General features: G+C 39.7%; 1 protein-coding gene across 7 annotated transcripts in view; it reads left to right on the forward strand.

Annotated features, from left to right (window-relative positions):
* Window positions 1-17,953, forward strand: part of map7b (microtubule-associated protein 7b) — a 33,793-nt gene extending 15,840 nt beyond the window's left edge. Inside the window, exons 4-20 of one of the 7 annotated variants that reach the window (XM_053240827.1) lie at window positions 1,611-1,774; window positions 3,067-3,181; window positions 3,883-3,981; window positions 5,514-5,624; window positions 6,646-6,747; window positions 7,709-7,825; window positions 9,638-9,786; window positions 11,712-11,854; window positions 12,506-12,825; window positions 12,936-13,092; window positions 13,206-13,377; window positions 13,543-13,647; window positions 13,732-13,773; window positions 13,890-13,944; window positions 15,018-15,150; window positions 15,527-15,747; window positions 16,028-17,952. In XM_053240827.1, the coding sequence (XP_053096802.1) occupies window positions 1,611-1,774; window positions 3,067-3,181; window positions 3,883-3,981; window positions 5,514-5,624; window positions 6,646-6,747; window positions 7,709-7,825; window positions 9,638-9,786; window positions 11,712-11,854; window positions 12,506-12,825; window positions 12,936-13,092; window positions 13,206-13,377; window positions 13,543-13,647; window positions 13,732-13,773; window positions 13,890-13,944; window positions 15,018-15,150; window positions 15,527-15,747; window positions 16,028-16,038 (2,216 nt within the window). In that variant the 3' untranslated portion in view covers window positions 16,039-17,952. Of the gene's footprint in view, window positions 1-1,610; window positions 1,775-3,066; window positions 3,182-3,882; window positions 3,982-5,513; window positions 5,625-6,645; window positions 6,748-7,708; window positions 7,826-9,637; window positions 9,787-11,711; window positions 11,855-12,505; window positions 12,826-12,935; window positions 13,093-13,205; window positions 13,378-13,542; window positions 13,648-13,731; window positions 13,774-13,889; window positions 13,945-15,017; window positions 15,151-15,526; window positions 15,748-16,027 lie in introns of all 7 variants that reach the window. The other 6 variants (XM_053240826.1, XM_053240825.1, XM_053240828.1 and 3 more) reach the window with 6 other exon arrangements.
* Window positions 17,954-21,844: the final 3,891 nt, after the last annotated feature.

Consider the following 21,844-nt stretch of genomic DNA (forward strand, 5'->3'; position numbering starts at 1 on the left):
CACAGATACCCATTCATACTGCACTTGTTTTCTCACAAACACACAAAAAGCACACAATATTTTAAAATGTTTTAAACTGTATGCCAGTGCAGAAAGATGTTCTTTCTTTCTGTCGTTCTTTCTGTCTGTCTGTCCTTTTTGTTTTCTCTGGGCTTGTATGGCAGTTAAAAAAAAAATGACGATGTATAGTGTAAACCTTCCTAATAATGGTCATTGTACAGCGTGTGCTTCTGTGCAAGTGTAGGTGGTGATGCCTCTTATTTAGAATCGTCATCTATTTTCTCCCTAATTTGGTCTCGGCCAATTCCCTAACTAAGCTAAGTAAGCCTATCATACAGCAGCTACCAACCCGGGAGGATAAGGCTAAGACGTACTTCCTCCAGGACACGTCAAGTCAGCTAACCACATCTTTTCACACTGCTGCGTCAATGGGCAGAGGGAACCTGCTGTCGGCCCTCTTCTGCATACATGAGCTCACAAACACCCATTACTGGCCAGTGTCTCTGTGATTGACAGGGGAGAGAGTATGCAATGTTGCTGTCTTGGACTCCCAACCACAGACGGCTGTGGCATCGTAGGGATTCGAGCTCAGGATCTCCAAATGATAGGATAATGAACTCGGTGTCATCGCTGCTGCTTGTGGGCTCCATTTTGTGTTTTTTGTGCAAACTTTTTTAACTTTAAGCATTTTTTGCTTCAAATATTAGCAATATTTTTTGAGCATGTTGTTTAGGGTTGTAATGTTAATAGAAGCTCTTGCCAATATTTTCCAAGTTTATGTCTGTCATTAATTTCTTTTAAAAATTAATGACAGTTCATGAATAAGCCTCTAAACTGGCATCTTGTGCAGGTTAGGTTGGACACAAAAAAACCTCCTAATTGCTGGATGAGAAACGTGGCTTTGATGCTGGTTCATTTTCACGTGGCCAGCTCAGGAACAGCTTCAATTCACATCAGATAAAATCACTGGCTAGAAGATTAAGGACGTGTATTAGGTGTATTAAATCCTCACCCTGAGAGTCACTCACGTGCTCTCTTGCTTTTTTTTCTTTTTTATTATTATTTTCATTCCACGTTGTAGATGAAGTGTGCCTGGTGTGGCTTTTTGTGTGTGTGATCTTTTAGGAACCGCCCTCTGAGTATAGTCATTGTGCCAAAATAAATCTCACTGCACAGAGAAGATTGAAATCATTTTCAAATCACTGATTAAACTGCAAGCACACACTCTTTCTGCATGATTAGGTGAACGTGGCAGGTTGCTGTGGTGAGGTTTAGTCATTATGTAAACTTTTGGTGGCCTGGTTGCCATGGCAGCCGCAAAGAGTTATGTAAAGTCTCTGAGTCATGAAGTGAAAGTTTAGGCCTGATAGTAGATTTGGTTAATTTGTTTATTTTTTAATGAATATGTAAAAGTAGGGGCTGATGTTTGACCAATGGTTGGACAGCAGCTTTGAGGTAGTGCTGGGTTTTTGTGTGCTATAAATAACCACATCCTAAGGCTTGTTGAATCTGTACACTCACTGAGTTTAGGCCTGATTTGTGTGTGTGTGTGTGTTGTGTGTGTGTGTGTGTTGTGTGTGTGTGTGTGTGTTGTGTGTGTGTGTGTGTAGCTGCGCGAGAGGCTCAGTTATTGGAGCGTGAGGAGCGAGCGAGGCTGTACTATGAGAAGCAGCTGGAGGACAGAAGGAGGCGTCTGGAGGAGCAAAGGCTTAAGGAGGATAGGAGGCGCGCGGCCGTGGAGGAGAAACGAAGGCAGAAACTAGAAGAGGAGAAGGTGATGGCCGTATCATCATCATAAACACTTTCCTTACATTTTACATAGTCACTATATATATTTACCACATTCTACACAAGGATATTTGCATATTTACAAAACAACTGCAGAACAATAGATGCATATTTACCAAAATCTGGACAAGAATATTTGTATATTGATAAAAATGAAATACAATACAATAAAAAAAAATCAGCAAATGTATCACAATCTGCACATACAAATGCAAATGTATTAAAATCTGTGGAAGCATATTTGCTTGCTTATCAAAATCTACTGAAGAGTATTTGCATTTTTATCAAAATCTATGCAGTGATGTTTGAAAATAATTTGAATAAAGTGTTTTACATTTTGAAAAGAAAAAAAAAACAGAAATAAAAAAACAAAAGGTAGGAGTAAATGATGATGATGATGATTAATAATAATAATAATAATAATAATAATAATAATAATAATAGTAGTAATAATAATAATAGCAGTACCAGAAAGGAAATATTGTGTAAAAATAGTATAAAAGTTCCACAGCATTGCAGGGACCATTAGTGTTATGTACACAAACTGTGTGAGAGACGTGACATTTCAGCTTGTGGTACAGAAACACAGCCAAGTCTGAGGTGATTGAGGACACTTTCTAACCCAGCTCCATGTACATGAATCACTGTGTTACTCTTTTAGCCCTTCCTATTGGTTAGGGACAAACTCAGTGTAACAGTGCTTGTGTAAAAGAAAATGTGATATTTCAACATTCCACTCTCCTGGTCATGCATTCTAATCATGCGGTAGTGGTTTTTTTTTTTTTTTTTTTTTTTTAATTTCCAGAGAAAAGGGATTTGACCAATCAGCATTTTAATACAGCAAGAGCTCCTGAAAAGTTCCTTGTCTGCAGAAAAGTACCTACTCTGTAGCAGGAAATCTTATGGTTCCTGGAACTATGGATCAGGAACTAAAATCAGTTCCTGAAATGTTTGCTGTGATGGAAACATGTCTGAAGTCTTAATGTTATCAGAAAAGCACACCTGAGGAGCATGCCATTTTAACTCTTTTTCTTTAAACGTTTTTCTTTCTTTTAAGAATAGCAATTTGTTTGCATTTATTTAAAATATTCCTTAGGGGTGTTAATATATTTTTGAAAGAAATTGTTATTTAAACAGTTTTTACTTTCTATACTATTTTTTGCTCATTTTTTTATGAAGGGTGCCATTAATTCTGAAGGCAGCGTACAGTATGTGTGTAAATGGAGTTTGACGTTTTGTGTGTGCGCGTGTACGCACGCATGCATGTGTGTGTTCCAGGCTCGGTATGAGGCTGTGGTGAGAAAGACTCTGGAAAAGAGTCAGCGCGTCAGACCGAAGCAGAACCGCTGGAGCTGGGGAGGAACCCTAACCTCCAGCACCTCGCACAACAGTGGTAAACACACCGCAATAAACACCAGCAACCACCGGCACTACACTTCATCATGTAGGCAGAACGTTATACACTACTGTATGAAGATAAAAACCCAAACACTGTGGCTGTTCCGTCCTGTCTTTAACAGGATTCATATGATTCTGTGCTCTATATGTGTGTGAAATATGTTTTACTTTGCGTGTGTGTGTGTGTGTGCGCGCGCAAGTGTGTGCAAGCGTGTGTATGCGCGTACGCACACGGGGATGTGTGTATGAACGCATGAGCGTGTGTGCATAAACACATCTGATTTGTTCTCTGCATCTCTCTCCGCTCACACACACTTGCTGACTCAGGGCCCTGCTTCGATCGCCACTCCCTATTGTTTCTTTCTGTTGTTTTTTTTCCCCCTCCCTCACTCTCTCTGTCTCTCTCTCTCTCTCTCTCTCTCTCTCGCCATCTCTCTGTGTTTCTCTCTGTCTCTTTCTGTCTATTATTCTTTCTACCTTTCTCTGTCTCTCTTTTGCTGTCTTTCTGTTCTCTATTTGTGTTTCTCTCTCACTTTGTCTCGCTCTAATTCTCTTGCTGTCTCACTCTCTCTGCCTGTCAGTCAGTCAGTCTCTCTCTCTCTCTCTCTCACTCTCTCTGTCTCTGTCTCTCTCTCTCTCTATTTTTTTCATTTTATATAGATATACATCATTCTGTCTCACATCACTCTCTCTCAGGATTTGATGACTCTGCTCTCCTCTTCACACTGGACCTGGCTGGACTGGAGTGTGGTGGTGTTTTCAGTCCGGCACGTCAGCAGCGCCTGCACACACAATGTGAATATGACTCAGAGTAGAGCAGCCCACTAGCCATCTGACTAGCATCGTCAGTTATAGCATGTAGCGTCAGACTGTAGCGCACGAATATCACTAGTGAAATGGTGAAGAGGCTTGTCTGGGCTTAGTGTTTGCCATAGAGGTTATTTAGTTGTGTAGCTTTAGCATTTACTACATGTGTGTATATGTCATCTGAAGTAACTGTAGAGTGGGGAACGAGTTTAAGATGTCGAGTGAAATCTAATGAACTTTTATGGAAGGAAACACAGAAAAGTGTGAGCATTTGAAGGGGGCAGGTTAACCAAGTCACATTCAAAATCCAGTCATGTAGCTGGGAATACTGTAGGTGCATGTCGTCATCATAAGTAGTAGTTGCAGCTACATTAGAGTTGCATGAAGTAAACATAAATGTGGTGTGGTCCAGTCTGAAGAAGTGTGTATCCTGTAACCAGTCCCCATACCATTAACTAGCTAATGCTAGTTTCACATAAGTGACTTTAACTAGGGAGCGTTACCAAGCTCTCTGCTAGTTTAGGGTGCTTTCTTACCTGGTGTTATTTCTCATCAGCTACATTTTCCATGTAATTCTATGATAAGTCGCTGCTTTTAAAAAGTTGGGTTTCTAAAAGGTGTTAAAAATAAGTTTAACTTGCACCAAGTGATGTCATCAATTTTTTTTGATCAATCAGGTTGCACGTTGGGAGGCAAGCGAGAAAAACAAACATGCTGGTGAATGATTAGTCTTGTTAGTGAGCATTGAGTTAAATATTTAATTCCCAATATTTCAACATTGCAACATAACTAAGAATAAGAGCTTGTCTATTTTTGAGACATTCACCAGGACATGATGTGACGTCCTGCTTTAACTGTGGCTGCAGACAGTAATATCACACAAGCAGCTTAAATTTTCTTGATTTCCTGCCTCCAGAGTTATCGAAGCTACTCTTCATTGGCAGAGTTACAAAAATCTTTATTTAATCTGTGTTACTGATATTAATCTTGGTTGCAAGCTAGGTAAGTTAGTTAGCTGCTGTTAGCTAGGACTAGGAATGCTTGAGCTAAATTTGTGCATGACTGTATCGTCAAAAAACTTCCTATTTGTTCCTAAATAATTAAGCAATCAAAACACTTACAGTACGTTTCATATGAAAGTGACCCATAAAAAAATGTCTCCCATGTCTCCTACACCTTGCTTTTACCTGGGCTTGCTAGGGATACATGAATAACGAATGAGTAGAAGTTGGTATATGCAAACAGTCTGGTGATGATATGGTGTATGTATGTGTGACCTTGTCTACACCACTGAAACATTCTGTAGAAAATTAGAGTAGAAAATGTTACCACTCTGTCCTTCTCTTACCCTGTCCTTACAGCCATCATGCTCTCTGCACTCGATTAATCCTGTCTGTTCGCCCGGTCTGTGTTTCTGTACTGAGCTCTCTGTTCCTGTTTGGTCCTTTCTGTTTTGTGTCTCATGTTGGTGTGTGTCTGTGTCTGTGTGTTGTTGTTTGTTGGTGTGTGTGTGTTTGTAGATGCTGACAGACGGTCAGTCTCCACCATGAATCTGTCCAAGCACATAGATCCAGTCATAAACAAACGACTGTCTTCATCTTCTGCCACACTGTTAAACTCACCAGATAGAGGTAAACACACACAGATATACACAGACTTACACACACTCGCACACGCTCGTCCACCGCTGTTCTTAACAAAACACACATTCAGACCTTCTGTCCTGGGTGCGTTATTACTCTGTGACTATTTTTCCTTTTGTTTATATAATAAGGTTGACTTAAACACACTACACACTATACACTTTTGCTCAGATGCCCCTTGAACTTTTTGCAGTGTTACAACCTGGAACTGAAATGGACTTAATTGGAATTTGTTAGAGAATATACCTAAACTAAGAGCATCATGAAGACCAACAAGCTATTAAATCAAAGTTCTGGAAAAGTATCAGAGTTTGGTTGTAAAGAAAATCTCATTTTGAACATCCTGCGGAAACTCAATTATTAAAAAATAGGCACAGTATAGCACAACGACGATTCTAACTAAAGGAGGCCATCCACCAAAAGGCAGGGACTGAGTAAGAAAAGCATTAGTTAGACAGGAAGCCAAGAAACCAAGGGTAACTCTGAAGGCACTGGAGAGATCCCCAGCTCAAATGCGTGAATCTGTTCACAGGACATCCGCAATTCATTCCACAAAGCTGGGCCAGAAGAAGGTCAAAAAGTCATATCTGAGACTTAACAAATGTGTGGAAAAAAGGATCTTTGGTCTAATTAGACCACAATTGATTGTTTTGGCCCCACAGTGAAGCATGGTGGTGGTAGCATCAGGCTATGTAGATGCTTTTCATCAGCACAGACTGGGAAACTGGTTAGGGTTGAGGCCAAATACAGAATCCTAGAAAAAAAAAACTATTCTAGTCTGAAAGAGTCTTGAGATTTGATAAGTGTTTGGTGCTACACAGGGTAAAATCAGCTCACACTATCCATACATGATCTATATATATATTTATAGGATGTCACTTGATCTTATGTAGTGATGAGTAATTCTATTCAAATGTTTAAACATTACTTCCCTTTGTCTCAGTCTCAGTCCAACCCGTAATGTCTGGTTAACACGTGTGCGGTTTTCGTCTTGTGCTGTTGGTCTAAGGCTTACAGAAGCAGACGTCCCTCTCCTCCTCTTGCTTAGTAAATAAAGTTCCATCTAAAGCTCGTGCGTCCAGAGAGAAGATCCATCAGGACAGACCTGCAGGTGGATTTAACGCAAGACAAGGATTTTTTTTTCTTTTTTTCTCAGCAGGAAACACAAATTCACTGTATGCTACTACCTGGAATCTTGAGGTTTGATGGCATATTTTAAAAATAAATCTTAGAGTGCTTTTGAATGGAACTGCATTCTGGGGCAGACCAAAATAACCAGTCAAATGAGGCTTTTGCTGTGCTGTTACACATCTTTCTGATCATCAGTAAGCCACTAGACTTAAAATTGTTCCATAAACATGATCCCTAGTCCTCAGCCCAGGTAGTGTTTTTGTGAATGTGTGTGAGGAGTTACTTCAGGGCAAACTGGCATGTTTTGAAAGGCTGGTCTTGGGTCTTGAATGTTTGTGAGGAGTGCCCGCCCCCCCTTTAATATTTCTGTAACTTTACTTCCTGTCTTTTCCAGCTTTGGTCCAAGGACAAGCTGTTGCAACATTTTAATCTGAGTGCATTAAAGGAGCAGTTTGTAATTATTTTAAAGCCTAGATGAAATGCCATTTAGAAGAAAGCTCTTAACTCTTAATAAACTCCACCCCACTCCATTAAAACCACACTTGCCTCATGAGTTGTCTTGGGGCAGAGATCATTTCTGGGCCAGAAAAGAACAACCCGAATTGAAGCGCAGCGTTTTGAATTAGCGGTGTTCAAGGTAACTTTGAAATGGTGTTTTTATTAAAGATCTAGAAACACTTTTACAAACTGTACCTTTAAGCGTATTCAGCTGAGCAGTGCATGCATTCCTATAGCATGCTAATGACTTCAGTAGTATGGATTAGCATGGGAATGGAAATGGGTCTTGTATATGCTTGCACTGTCACTCTTCTGTGGTGTGTTTTGGCTTTGGCTCTTCATGCTCCATATTTTCAGCTTCCCAAATGTTCCTTTAACTAGCGTTAGTGAAGAACACTAAACTAGTATAACTCGTAAGAGGTGTGTGTTTGTGTTTGTTTCAGGTATGCGTCGTATGCCTCTAACCCCATGGGAGAGCAATGTAGTCAGTCGCTTACAGACACCAACGCACTCATACCTGGCCAGAAGCCGTAGTGCTGTATCTCTGTCTGGAGATGCAGGTAAAGCAGCATACACACACACACACACACACACACACACACACACACACACACACATACACACACAATTTACTCTAACTTTTCTTGCTTGACTGTATGGCAAGGAATTGAATAGACAATTTGTTGGAAACCGGATTTTATCGTTTTCCCCAGTGAAGTCATTAAGCCCGGACATTTAGGATTTGTGTGTGTGTGTGTGTGTGTGTGTGCGCATGAGCGGGAGGAAGAGAGGTGTGTGTTAGAGAATAGAGCTCTGTTTGGCCACCTTTCCCTTTTCTCTCTGAAACAAAATGGCTCTTTCAGGGTTTTTCTCTCTTTAACTGTTACCAGGGTTACTGTCGATCTGGGGTGTGTGTGTGTGTGTGTGTGTGTGTGTGTGTGTGTGCGCGCGGGTGCGTGTTCATTGCTTCATTTAAATCTTGTGTACAAAGGCTGCATGTGGGAGTAAACATTAGAGTCTTATGCTACTTTTATTCCTGTTGTTGTCTTTGGGGTGTGTGTCTCTCGCTTTCTTTCTTTCTTTCTCTCTCTCTCTCTCTCTCTCTCTCTCTCTCTCTCTCTCTCTCTCTCTCTCTCTCTCTCTCTCATTCTCTCTCTCCCCGCCTAATCTCTCTCCATATCTCTGACTGTCTGTCAGTCTCTTACTCTCTCTCTCTCTTGCTCTCTCTCTCTCTCTCTTTCTGGTATATTCTAATCTTTAATTAACAACTGGGGCAAAAAGCTGCTAACACGCAGAACGCGATCATCACTGAGTTCTATTTCAGGAGGAACAGGCATGCTAGGCCACACCCACTTTTCTGAACTCAATACTTTCAGCTCCTCCCCTCAGTCAATTCAATTCAATTTTATTTGTATAGCGCTTCTAACAATGGACACTGTCCCAAAGCAGCTTTACAGAAATAAATGCATTCAGGATATAAATTGTAAATGTATGAATTTATCCGTAATGAGCAAGCCACAGACGACGGTGGTGAGAGAAAACTCCCTGAGACTTATATGAGGAAGAAACCCTGAGAGGTACCAGACTCAAAAGGGAAGCCATCCTCATCTGGGTGACAAAGAATAGTGCGATTATAAATAAATCCCTTTTACAACAGTGTGCTACATGGTCAAATAGTGCAACTGTGTAACCAGGAAATTCATTACAGTTTTCACATGAAGTCTGATTTGTTGAATTTATCAGCTGTTCAGGGATGGAGACTTGAGTGCAAAACTGTTCATGGCAATTGCAGTCCTAAAGCTATCATAGCAATATGTTTTCAGACTAGACTGAGACTGTCTGTGCCCCGAACACTAATTGGAAGGCTGTTCCATAACTGTGGAGTTTTGTAAGAGCAAGCTCTATCCCCTGCTGTAGCCTTCACTATTCGAGGTACCAACAAATAGCCTGCACCTTTTGATCGAAGTAGACCAAAAGTTTGCTCAGGGATTGTGGCGTGAGACCATTCAGTGCATTATAGGTCAAAAGTAGCATTTTATAATCAATGCGAAGTTGAGCCAGTGCAGCGTGGATAAAATAAGGGTGATGTGGTCGTATCTTCTGGTTCTGGTAAGGACCCTTGCAGCTGGACTAACTGGAGCTTGTTTATTCAGGGATGATCGTAGTCACTGCGTGACCTTTTATTGCTTTGTAGATGCTGACACGCACTTTCTCTTTCTTTCTTTACCTTCCTCTTTCTTTCTCATATTACACTCACATTTCCTCCTCCCCCATCCCATACCTCCCTGTTTAATAAACTCATACTCCAAATGGCCTGCTTGGCTACTTAACCTTTGACCCTGGTTCAGTGACCCCCATTTGTCCTCGCTCAGCATCCTGTCACCAAACGAGCTCACTGTCCATCAAGGCCCTGCAGTCACGCAGCACCGAGCGACCAATCAGAGCCGGCCTCAGCCTTGAGCGAGCGGTCAGAGCCGCGCCGGATGGCAACACATGCAGGAAGGCAGCCCATGCTATGCTGGTAAGAAGACACACAAGAGGGCTGTCAGAAAGGATTTCAGATATGTGAAAGAAAATAAATCCCATATTCAGTTCTTTTAGACCCTTAACAGGTTGTTACTTACATGGGGGGGAGGGGTTTACTCGGAATTGGACTCTTATTCAGCTGTTGAATTTTTAATATGGTTTAGCTGTAGCGGTTTAGCTGTAGCATTTATGATTATTGACACAGCGATATGGGAAACACTAGAAAACTACGCTTTTGGGCTTTTTCAGCTAAGACACTAAGGAAAATCCAGTTCACTGAAGGGGAAAAACACATTTGCTGTTACTTTCGTGTTTTTACGGCAACTTTATCTACATGCCTCTTTTCCCTTCAGTGAATTGAATTTCCTGCCAAGGTGATTAGATAAAGTAAATTTGACCGTTGCAATTAAAGTCATTTTGAGCCTTGACCTTGTGAGCCAGTAGAAAACAAAATGGCGACGCAAAATTGCATTTCTATGTGGACACGCTTTTCAGTGATAAAAGCGGCGGTTACATTGTGCTCTGCGTCGTCATTTAATATTTTATTTCAGTATGTATCGTATAGACCATGGATTATTGTCTCCTAACATATCCTTAAGGTTTTTTCCCTCTCTGTTAGATGTTAGACCTCTTAGTACACTACACAGGTACTATCAGGTTAATGTCGCACTCTATGTAGTGAGCATATACAGTGAATAATAAACAATTCAGAATTCAGTCCTACTGTGTAGTTTTAAATAAAGACGAAAATAATGAAAAATGAAAGAGATTCTCATATAGATACCATAAATGTGAAATTATGATGGTATGTACAAACACATAGCATTAATGTGTGCTGTTAATGTGGCAGTATAAGAATTTTTGATGCATTAAAATGCAAATAAAATCTATTTCATGTGATTCGAAGAGATTTAATTCATTTTTATTAAAGGAAATTTGACGTGTTTGTTGTTTTCAATTGCTTGGATTAGCGTTTAAGCTCCACAGGAAGTTCTTGTTTGACCTGATGGCCACACACACACACACACACACACACACACACACACACACACACACACACATATCAGCCTTTGGATGTGTACAGTTTGCCAGGGGCTTATGGTATTAAAGACTTATGTCTGAGACCCAGAGCCTCTGACCTGCTTTGGACTAATTCAGGCTGTTACACAGGCGTCAGTGCCGAGCCGAATCATACTCTTTTTTTTTTTTTTTTATCCCCTCAAACGACACTAAACAGCACTTATGCCAACTCTTACCATTTCTTTACACACAGACACACACACACACACACACACACACACACACACACACATATACTTTACACCATGTTATTCTGAAGACCTGGATCAGAATCTGAATAGCACTGAACTGTTTTTCTGTCCAAAGAAAACTTTATGAAACTTTCTCATTATTTTATTTATTTATTTATTTTTTTAACACAAGCCCAAGGTTATAAACTTTGTCCAGCAAGAAAGGAAGATATTGTGCTGAGCAAATGTGTACATTACCCCTATGTCATTTATTTGTAACCTTTTTCTCAATAGTGCCATCTGCTGGACACAAGCCTTGATAGGTTGAAGGTTAAAGTAGAAATGATACAGTATGTAATACACCCCAAATCTGTAACATGATATAAAATTTTAAATTCCTCCCACATACATGAGCATTTCGTATTGCATCTGCTCATCATTATTAACACTCATTAGTCATTATTATTGATGATCATTTTTGAGTGATGTAATAAGGTTAGATGCGAGCAGTGTAACAGTAACAGTTGAGAGAAATGTGTCGCTGCTGTGGGATAAATTCCTGCACGTAAAAACTGAGATGCCTTCAAGATTCTTCTTTTCTTAAGATTTCTGTATTTGCACTATTTATCTAACTGTTTTGTTGTTGTTGTTGTTGTTCTTGCATGGTTAGGTTGATAGGAAGGATAAGGACTACGTGCGCAAGTCCTGGAGTAATCTGTCCTGTCCCATGCCAACTCTGAACCTCACCACCACTAAGAGAGCTCCCTCTCCTGGCAGCCAGCGCACTAAAGTCAGCCAGCCGTCATCTGCCAGGTACTGACGCTTGACCTCGTTTATCAATCTGTTAGTAAAGTTTTGTGTGTAATTCTTTTCGTAGTCAAAGCAGAAGTAAAAATAAATATCCTGCAAAAATTTCAGTTACACTGATTTTCTTTGTACTCACATGTGTATGTTAACGCCAGTCAGCCATATGCATTCACAGCTCAGCTGATTTATGTTTACTGACACCCACAAAATTCCATAAAAGGCAAAGCTCACAGAGAGCTGAAAATGACAACTAAACAGTGAAAGAGCACTTAAACACACAGCGAGTGCTAAATCTTCCAGTAATGCAGCTCAGTGCATCGGTTACCATAGACACACACTAGCTCTTCCTCCTTTTCTGCAGTGCCATTACTTTTGTCCTAATTGGATGGCTAATGGATTTGTTTTAGACTGCTTTCTTTCAAATAATGAATATGAAACAACGGACTTTCACCAAATTTTCATTAAATTTCTGTGTAATTGAAATTAATAAGAGATTTAAAGTTGACAGTGTAATCCGTAAATAAAATTGCGTAACTCTTGACAGTTATACAAATCGAAGCTGTGCAATCAGAGTTTATATTTATATAGTAAGTAAATTTACACAAAGATTTTCTCTTCTTTATTCCCTATCAACTATTTCTTGCTGTGTGACTTCAGGAGTTCCACTAAACCACCTCAGAAGTCTCCGATGTCCAAAAGATCCAGATCTCCTCCTCCTCCTCGATCTTCCATGCCCTTATCTCCTAGCAACCCTTCCCTGTTGCCTGGTAACCTGCGACCCAGCCGGGTGACATCAGAGAGCCCGAGAGTGAGTCTGGAGGACGAGAAGGACCTAAAGGAGGAAGAGGAGGCCAAAAGAGAAGAGACGGAGGGCAGAAGGGAAGAGGATGAGGAGGCAAAACAAGAGAAGAAGGAGCAGAATGAAAGTCCTGCTAAAGAAGCAGCTGAAATCTCCACACGTAAAGCAGAGTCCAATGGTTAGAGCGACTGCTGCTGTTCTCTATACACACACACACACACACACACACACACACACACACACACGAGTATTGTGGACTTCATTTTAAACTTTTCCTGTTTGTCTCAGGTGTAGAGAGGGTGGCGAGTCCTCCAGCAGTCAGAGTCAGTGCAGGAACCACAGACCCAGAAGAGGCGTCTCGACTGCTGGCTGAGAAACGACGGCAGGCCAGAGAGCAGAGGGAGAAAGAGGAGGAGGAGAAGAGGCAGCAGGAGGAGGCCGAGAGGTTCAGATCCACTGATTGAATTGAATTGCATAATGAATAAAAGACACTCCAGGAGTTTTTAAGCTGTGTGTGTGTGTGTGTGTGTGTGTGTGTGTGTGTTCTTTGACGGACAGGCGACACAGAGAGGAGATGGCACGGAAGATAGCTGAGGAGAGAGCGAAAAGAGAAGAGGAGGCCCAGCGTCTGGCTGAGGAGAAGAAACGTAAGGAGGAAGAAGAGAGGCGCTTAGAAGAGGAGAGACTCCAGAGAGAAAAAGAAGAAGAAGCAGAACGCCTGCAGAGACAGGTCTCTCTCTCTCTCTCTCTCTCTCTCTCTCACACTCACACACACACACACACACACACACACACACACAGGTATGTATAATAATAAATGACCACACAGGTGAATGCGTCATACACGTGCAGTGCACACGCACACAACTCTAACCCGTGTGTGTTGGTGTTACAGAAAGAGGAAGAGGAGGCTCGGCAGCGTGAAGAAGCAGAGCGTTTGCGTCAGGAGAGAGAGAAACACTTCCAGAAAGAAGAGGCTGAGAGACTTGAGAGGAAAAAGGTACAGGTTTTTTTTTCTTTTTCTTTTTTTTTTGGAGTTTACATATGTTCATCAGTGACTTAAACACACACTTCATTTCCGTAGCGTCTCGAGGAGATCATGAAACGCACACGCCGTTCAGATCAGGTACTGTTCTGAACACACACACACACACACACACACTCATATTGTTCAAAGATTTGTCGCTCGTGCCTCTTGTATAAAATGATGTTTTAATTCTCTCTGTGTGGCGTGTTTATTAGAAAAGCCCCGGTCAGAGGAACGGAGACGTGAGTCAGCAGAGTTCTCAGGACACGGGTGAGACCGATTTCATGTGTTTTATACTTTTTCGCCCAACTTTAGCCAGGTTTATGTTTCATTCAGAGCAGGATTGTGAAGCTTTGGAAAGGTTGGGAAAAGGGTAGAATGCAGAGAAGAGGCAGTTTGGTAAAAAGTCACCAGCAGGTCACACAGCTGTGCAGCATTTAACCTGCAGGCGTGTGTGAAAGGGGCATTTTCACATGTTCCTACTTCCTGTTTCCTGCTACACACAGGATCAAAAGTTTGCTAATAGCTAAGAACCTCCTACTGTATAAAAAAACAAGAACTGTGCTTTCTTTCTGATCCTTATATATCTCTCTCTCTGTCTGTCTTTCTTTCTGTCTCTCTTACTGTGTACCTCTCTGTGTATGGGGTGCTCTCTCTCGCTCTCTCTCTCATACTCTCTCTCTCTGATGGTCTTTCTCTCTCTCTCTCTCTCTCTCTCTCTCTCTCCTCCTTCTCTCTGTCTCTCTTCTCTTTCACTGTCTCTCTCTTCTCTTGCTCTGACTGTCTCTCTATCTTCTCTCTCTCTCTCTCTGACTGTTTCTCTCTCTGTGACTGTCTTTCTTCTCTCTCTCTCATTTCACATTTGAATTATATATACAACATATACACACTGTTCCGTTATTAATTTCTGTAATTTCTCTTTCTCCCTCTCTGACTGTCCATCTCTCTCGTCACTTTTTCTCTGACTGCTGTCTGTCTCTTTTCTCTCGCTGTCTCTCTCTTTTCTCTCGCCCTGTCTGTCTCTCTCTTCTCTCGCCCTGTCTGTCTCTCTATCTTCTCTCTCTCAGACTGTTTCTTTCTCTCTCTCTCTGACTATCTGTCTTTCTTCTCTCTCTCTCTCTCTCTCTCTCTCTCTCTCATTTCACAATTGAATTATACATACAGCATATACACACTGTTCTGTTATTAATTTCTGTAATCTCTCTCTCTCTCTCTCTCTCTCTCTGACTATCTGTCTTTCTTCTCTCTCTCTCTCATTTCACATTTGAATAATACATACAGCATATAATGTTCTGTTATTAATTTCTGTAATCTCTCTCTCTCTCTCTCTCTCTCTCTCTCAGTGAATGTGGTCCCTGGGATCCCCTCAATCACTGTATCAGCTCCACAAAATCCTCACGCCACACAGCACAGTGACAGCAATGGACACACTAACCCTGACCTCAACGTACACACACTGCCCCCTGCTGGACACAAGTAAGTACTGCATCTACAGCTCCACTTCACTCCTCAGATCAGTAGCGATAGAAAGCTAGTGAAGGGAATTTTTTTTTCCCTGCTGTACTGTATACTGATTGTAACTGTTAGGAATCTCTAATTGATGATGAACCTGCCCTGAGAAAAAAGTCAGCCTTCATGGCACCATATTTGCATCTCTGTTCTGCCCTCATGGGCTATAATGTGTCACTACAGGTGTCCCGCTAGCATTATTATATATAATTATTATATATAATAATATAATATAAAAAAACCGCATTATATCGGGTCCAATCTTGTGTGTCTTCTTTGATTCTAGATGTAATTAACATTGTGAAATATATACGCAGTTAGAGCTGTGCTACATTTTTATCAGAATAAGCACCGAAGCCCAGCTTCAAGAAAACGGCGTCGTCATGGAGACCCCGGCCTTTGAGGAAGTGATCGAGGTGCCCATGGTGACCAAGCTGTCCCGTCAGGAGGGAGACGGAGAGGAAGAGGACGAGAGGAGGAAGACGCCGCTGCTGGCTTTCAGAGAGAACGGAAGCACACATGACCTGAGCACATGGGAACAAAGCCAAGTCCAGCACCATGCAGGTGAGCCGACATGCCGGCCTTCCTCATCCTCATCCTCACTTTACACTTTATAACTCTGTCTTGTGATTGTTTTAATCATAACTTTTATTAGCTATCCCACCCGGCTAAATAAGGAATAAAACACTTTGTGGTCATGTTGTTATAAGGAAATAATCACAATCAAATTGTCCCAGAAGACAATCAAAACCAATATTTATTGTGAAAGTCACAGACTTTTTATCATTGTTGTTTTTCCTCTGAATGTTTTTTTTTTTTTTAATTGCATTCTCTGTCATCACAGGTGATGTCTGAAACCCTCAGAGAGCATGATGGGAAACAAAGTGTGACTGACACCCACTTAGTTTTCTCTCCCTTTACATTTTCTCCACATAGACACCTGGTTACTGTATGTGAGGAGAAAGTAACTATAACACACTCTTCTCAAGTTGTGGACAGCTCTCTAATCAGTTGTCCTTGCGTTTCTGTGATGCAGCTCCTACCTTCTGACCCCTCACCCCCCAACCCACCCCCCTCACACTAAAGTGGTATGTTCCTGGAACATAGAGGCTCAGTTGATTAACGTGCTGTTAGTGTGTATGTGGAAGCTCTGTGGATTTCAATCAGCTGTAAAGTCTGATCTAATACTTGAAGTTTTTTGGTTTGTTTGTTTCTGTTGAGGTAAAATTCAGCAAAGTGCTAACCGTAGTGAGAGCGTTGGATGAAGGATGACTTTTGAAATGTTTAGAAACATCTGGGACTCGTTTTGCTCTGAGTAAACCCAGGAATGATGTGTAACCCATTGAACGCATCATGACTTTTACAAGAATGAAGAGAAAGTATGAAGAAATGGTATTTTCCTACTTCTTTATAAAGCTTTAATATACATTTGCTTCATGTTGACAGTGTTGCACTGGGGATCTTTATAGAGATGCACTGAAATTTAGAGTGAAAATTCTTGGCCAAGGAAAGGCCCTTTTTTCACTTTTCATTCACTGATCATTTCCCGAAAGAGTTAAAAATTCTGAAACCTTTGACCAGGAAAGTTTTTATTTCACCAACAATACTCAGACGTACAATAGTTTCATGTTATTTTATGTTCTCTGCTCACATTTTTGGAGAAGTATCCTGTTGAAAGCACAAACATTATTATTATTATTATTATTATTATTATTATTATTATTATTATATTTTTGGCTGATGGTCCAGAAAAACACTTACCTTTTTACCTTTCATTTTTTCATCCCTTAATAGTTCAGAAAGTTAACATTGGCAAATTACTATGGTATAAAAAGAATAAAAACACTTCAGGACATTTAGGTTTTCGGTTTCAGTTTTGAGCCAAGAATTTATTTCGGTGCATCACTACCTCTGACCTGAGTGAAGGCTCAATCCAAAGATCTCACCCACAAAACACTGTCTAATCTACTGTCTAATGCAGCAGATTTATGAGCTTTTTTAATTAAGATATTAATTGGCTGCCATGTTTGGAGAGGATTGGACGGTGCATGTTGAGGAAGAGGGCAGGGTTTCTCTGCTGTGTGCTGACACAATCATTACATTAATAATAAGTAAAATAATAAGTGAAGACAATAAAAAGAAGAAAGATGAAATGCTGCTATGTGTATCTTCCCTATGCCTTATCAGATCAGGACACGTGTGTTTGGGGTTTAAGGGCTGATTATCACCCTCCACACCACATTTCATACATTTTACAGCCAGATTAGATCTTTGAGGCTTCATCTCGATTTGCTCAGTGTGCATACCTGCTCTAAACACCGCTGGATTGAGGATCTGCTCCAAGTTCGCTTTAGCTCTGTGAACGTTTGATTGACAGCAAATCCTGTTGCTGTTGTAATGTAATGCTAAAATGCAGTGCTAAGCTACTGTATAATGTGTTCAATGGAAACACTGTAAATCTAGATTTGTGTACAGTAAATACAGATATGACTATATTGTACAAAGACTGAAAAACAAGACGAGCACGACGGCTATCTGATATTAAACTGTAACCTGGTATCTGTACCAGCTAGAACAGAGAACTCCTCTTATCCCATAAATCACATAAATAACACTTAGTTTTAGTTTGGTGGAGTTTCTAAGCTCTCCACATTCATACTCTTGTTATCTTTATCCAGACTTCTTTTTCCTCATCTCTTTACTCCTCATTCTCATTTTCCCCCAAGCAGTCACATCTGTATAGCATGTAAAAAATTAAAATCAATAAATAATTTTGTTTGAACAAAACAAACCCAAGTCTACTTTATTTAAACTTTTTTTTGTAGTTCTGTTTCTATGCAGTACTGAGACAGCACAAAGTACAAATAATCACAATGCTCCTCTACATATACTACGTTATGTTACATATCAGTGATTTCCTCTTTTATTTGAGATTTTTTTTTTTAAAAAAAAGGTAGAAATATGTCATGAAGGTAAAAGGAAAAAATAATTAATACTTAGGCATTCAACCCTTCCATGCATCTTTTTTTTTTTTTTTTTTTTTTTTTTTTTTTTTTTTTTTTTTTTTTTTATAAAGGAACCTCTCAATGACATGTTTCATTTGTGTGTTTAAATCTTTTAGCAACTCTTAGAGGTTAAACTCGTAGTGGTAAGTGTGTAGTCTGAGATGGGTGTGTGATGTGGTTACAGGAATATTAATAGAGGATCAAATAGCATGACATGACAACTGCAAAATCAAGCAGCGAAATCATGAGCTGCATTTCAGAATTGTGGTCAAAAAAAAAAAAACACTGCTGATGAAGAAGAGGGGTTAGTTCTTTTTTTATTGAGAAATAAAATCCACAGGAAAATATTAATTATCAAAATGTAAAAAAACAAATCTATTGAAGATGCAAGTCATGAGAATGAAGTAAAATTCATTCACACTCTCATTTTTGCCTGTATTTGCCTTATTTTTTTTTTTAAATTGCAGGTTTTGTTAACGCTTTTTTCTTTTTTTTTTGTTTTGCTTCTGGAATCACTATTTAATTTTTTTTTGTTCTGACTTCTGGCACATTTTTTTCATGGTAAGGGCTTGGGAGGAATCTTAGAAGATGATGTTCACCTTAAATCTCTGTTGGTCTGTTGATTTTTGAGTGGGCGGTGCTCTGAAAGTTAGCCACACCCACCCCATTAACCATTAACTGTTAGAATGGTGAGTTACCAGTTTTAATACAGAATTATTTAACTGTAATGGTTTTACACACAACACACAGAGGAAAGGTTTATTCTGTGATGTCAGTAAGGTTATTCTGGTCACTACTGAATCAGAGACAAATAACACAGAACAGCAAATACTTTGCTACCTGAAAAGTTTTGGGTGTATCTTATGGATTTAAGGGCTGTTGAGCATCTTGAAATTTTTCAGTTTGGGTTTTCGATCTTTAATTTCAATGTTGCCCACAATGCAAGTAAAGAAATATTTCCTGGATATGTCCAGACATGCAATGCAGTTTTCAGTACTATTGTATATAACTATAAATATACCAAGTACTATTGTTTCATTTATGAATAGAATATCAGTGTTAATTTAAAGGGTCCAGTTATATTAAAAAGAACTGGCCATGCTGTAAGCAGATGCTTCCAGGACAGAAAGGTGTGGAGCATAAAGCACTTTTCAACCCAACAAAGTATTTTTGCCTCCTCTTCTTATAAACCTTGGGCTGATGAATTTTTTTAACAAAAGCAATGAACAAGGAAAAATAAAGGATTTCAATGCTTCAGACGTGTTTTCCAAAATAGCTGGTGCCAAGATAAAGGAGGAATTTTTGTTCTTGGTCCAGAAATCAAACGATGACAGTTTGAAGGCAGTTCGAAGAACTTCTAGTCGGGCCGGAGAGAATTGCATGGAAGGCTTTCAAGAATGTTTCTGAAAATTGTCTCGGGAGCTATAGAGCATCAAATGACTGTTTGATCCAGCTGTTTTGATCCAGCTGTTTCAAAATGTTTCAATTCATTTTCTGCATTCACATTTAGATGACTTCTGTGTAAATCATGGTGCAGACAGTAATGAGCATGGTGAAAGGTCTCCAGATGTTGTGATGATGGAAAAATGGTACCACGGCAACCGGAATCTAAAAATGTTGGCAGATTATTGTTGCACACTTCAACAAGAAACATCAAATTTAAAATTAAGAAAAAAAAAAAAAAAAAAAAAAAAAAATGATGACGATGCATGATGAGATGTGGAACGTGTTAGAGTATTCTTCGAAATGCTGGCTACAGATATACGCTGCCTCTTACAATGTTTAAATGCTCACCCACAAAGCTGTTTCTCTTTCACAAGCACATTAGTGGTAAATGAGTGAAAGCTCATACAGAAAGTACAGAAGTTTCTTTTGAATTATTTGTGCATTTAGAGATGCAGCAGTGACATTTTGAGCTGTATTTGCTGCCACTGTTCACTACTTTTAAGTTCTTTATCCTTTTTTTTTTTTTTTTTTTCTTTCCCCCCACACATGTAAGCATTCTCTGTGGTTTAGTAGGTACTGAGCGTGTGTGCTTAATTTCCTGTATACATGCGGTCATGCTAATCTGAGGTGAGCAAAATTCACAGATTCACCCACAACCAAGGCATTTTGGAAATAAGAATTTTACCGTAATGACTTGTGTTTCTGATATTTTCTTTAACAAACTCTGGGCTCTTCCAGGAACATATTTATACTGAGCTCACATTACACTTTAAATGTGCACAGATGGACTCCATTCCACTAATTACACATCTTCTGATGGTTGACTAATAAGAATGAATTTAGGAGTTTCACTTATGCAATCACAAGTTTTTTTTTTTGTAAACAATTTAGCAAAATATATTGATGTTTCTTCCCACTTCTGTGGGTTATTTTGGGTAGATTAATAATAACGTAGACAAGTAGTTCTACAAATTAAATCAACTTGGGCCTAATATATTCTGTCAATGGGAAGTTCAGGAAAAAGAAAAAAAAAAATTACTGGCAACAAAGAGACGTGAGTGCTCTCTTTGATTAACAGAATCGTCCACATCAGTTTCTGTCTGCATCATCACCTTTCATTACAGTTTACTGTTTACAATTTTATCCATTTATAGTTACATTGTAAAGTTAGTTCTGAAGTTATACTCTGGTATAAAGAACAATATTTAGCATTAATGGCTTTCTGTTTTGTATGCAACAAACTGACATTCATTTATTTTGTAATATCAACACTGTTAGAGTGTGATGAAGAAGTAGTAGACCTGGTCCCTGACCAAATAACTACTGTTTGTTACTCATCAAGTTTGTTACTCATCAGTGCTGTTGATGGTGAAAAATTCTAGTTGAAAAACAAATTCTTACCCATTTTCCTTTCCTGAGTTATGACCTGGCTCACTGACTCAAATAAAACAAATCAGTAACTAAAATCACTGAAGTTCCTTTCCTTGTTGTACTGAGTACCTGTATTATTCCTGCTGTTGCTACACTGTGCTGTTTTACAGCGACACTCAGAGTAAAATCAAAAGGTTGAACCTGTTTATCTGCAGTTTGAGGTTTTGTGAGGTTTTTAACCGGAAACCCCAGCCTTGTCTGGTTACCATGTTTTGAGAGTGCTATCTGATCTCAAAATTTAAATCAGATATTCCAGTGAAAGTACAATGAAAGTACAAAATGTAAATTTTCACAGATCTTGCCTCACTTTACTGAGCCAAAAAAAAACCAAAACATCCAAATGAAAACAAGTTGAACTCGACACCAACATCATCAGGGATGGCTCTACCAACAAGTCTACTCCTTCCTGTTACTAATGTGTATGCCAGAAATACTCTTAAAATATACTTCAGATGTCAAGGAAGCTATTGAAGAAAAGCGATTTCAGACAATTGACCTTGCTGTGACCTTGACCCTGTTTGGATCAATTCCAAAATCTGATCGGCTCATCTGCTGGTTACAATGATAACGCCATATAAATCGTACAAACATTCAACCACTTGTTCTTGAGATATCAAGTATCTGGGATGGACAAAGGAAAGGACAGATGGACAGATGGACGGATGGGCGGATCAGCAGACGCCCAGAAAACATAATGCCTACCTCACTCAGTGGCAGAGGCATAAACGCCACCTGAATGAAAATTATATAAACTTCACAAAAGAATAGAGAAACAAAAT

The sequence above is a fragment of the Pangasianodon hypophthalmus genome, chromosome 16 (genome assembly GCF_027358585.1).
Source record: "Pangasianodon hypophthalmus isolate fPanHyp1 chromosome 16, fPanHyp1.pri, whole genome shotgun sequence".
Classification (NCBI taxonomy): Eukaryota; Metazoa; Chordata; class Actinopteri; order Siluriformes; family Pangasiidae; genus Pangasianodon; species Pangasianodon hypophthalmus.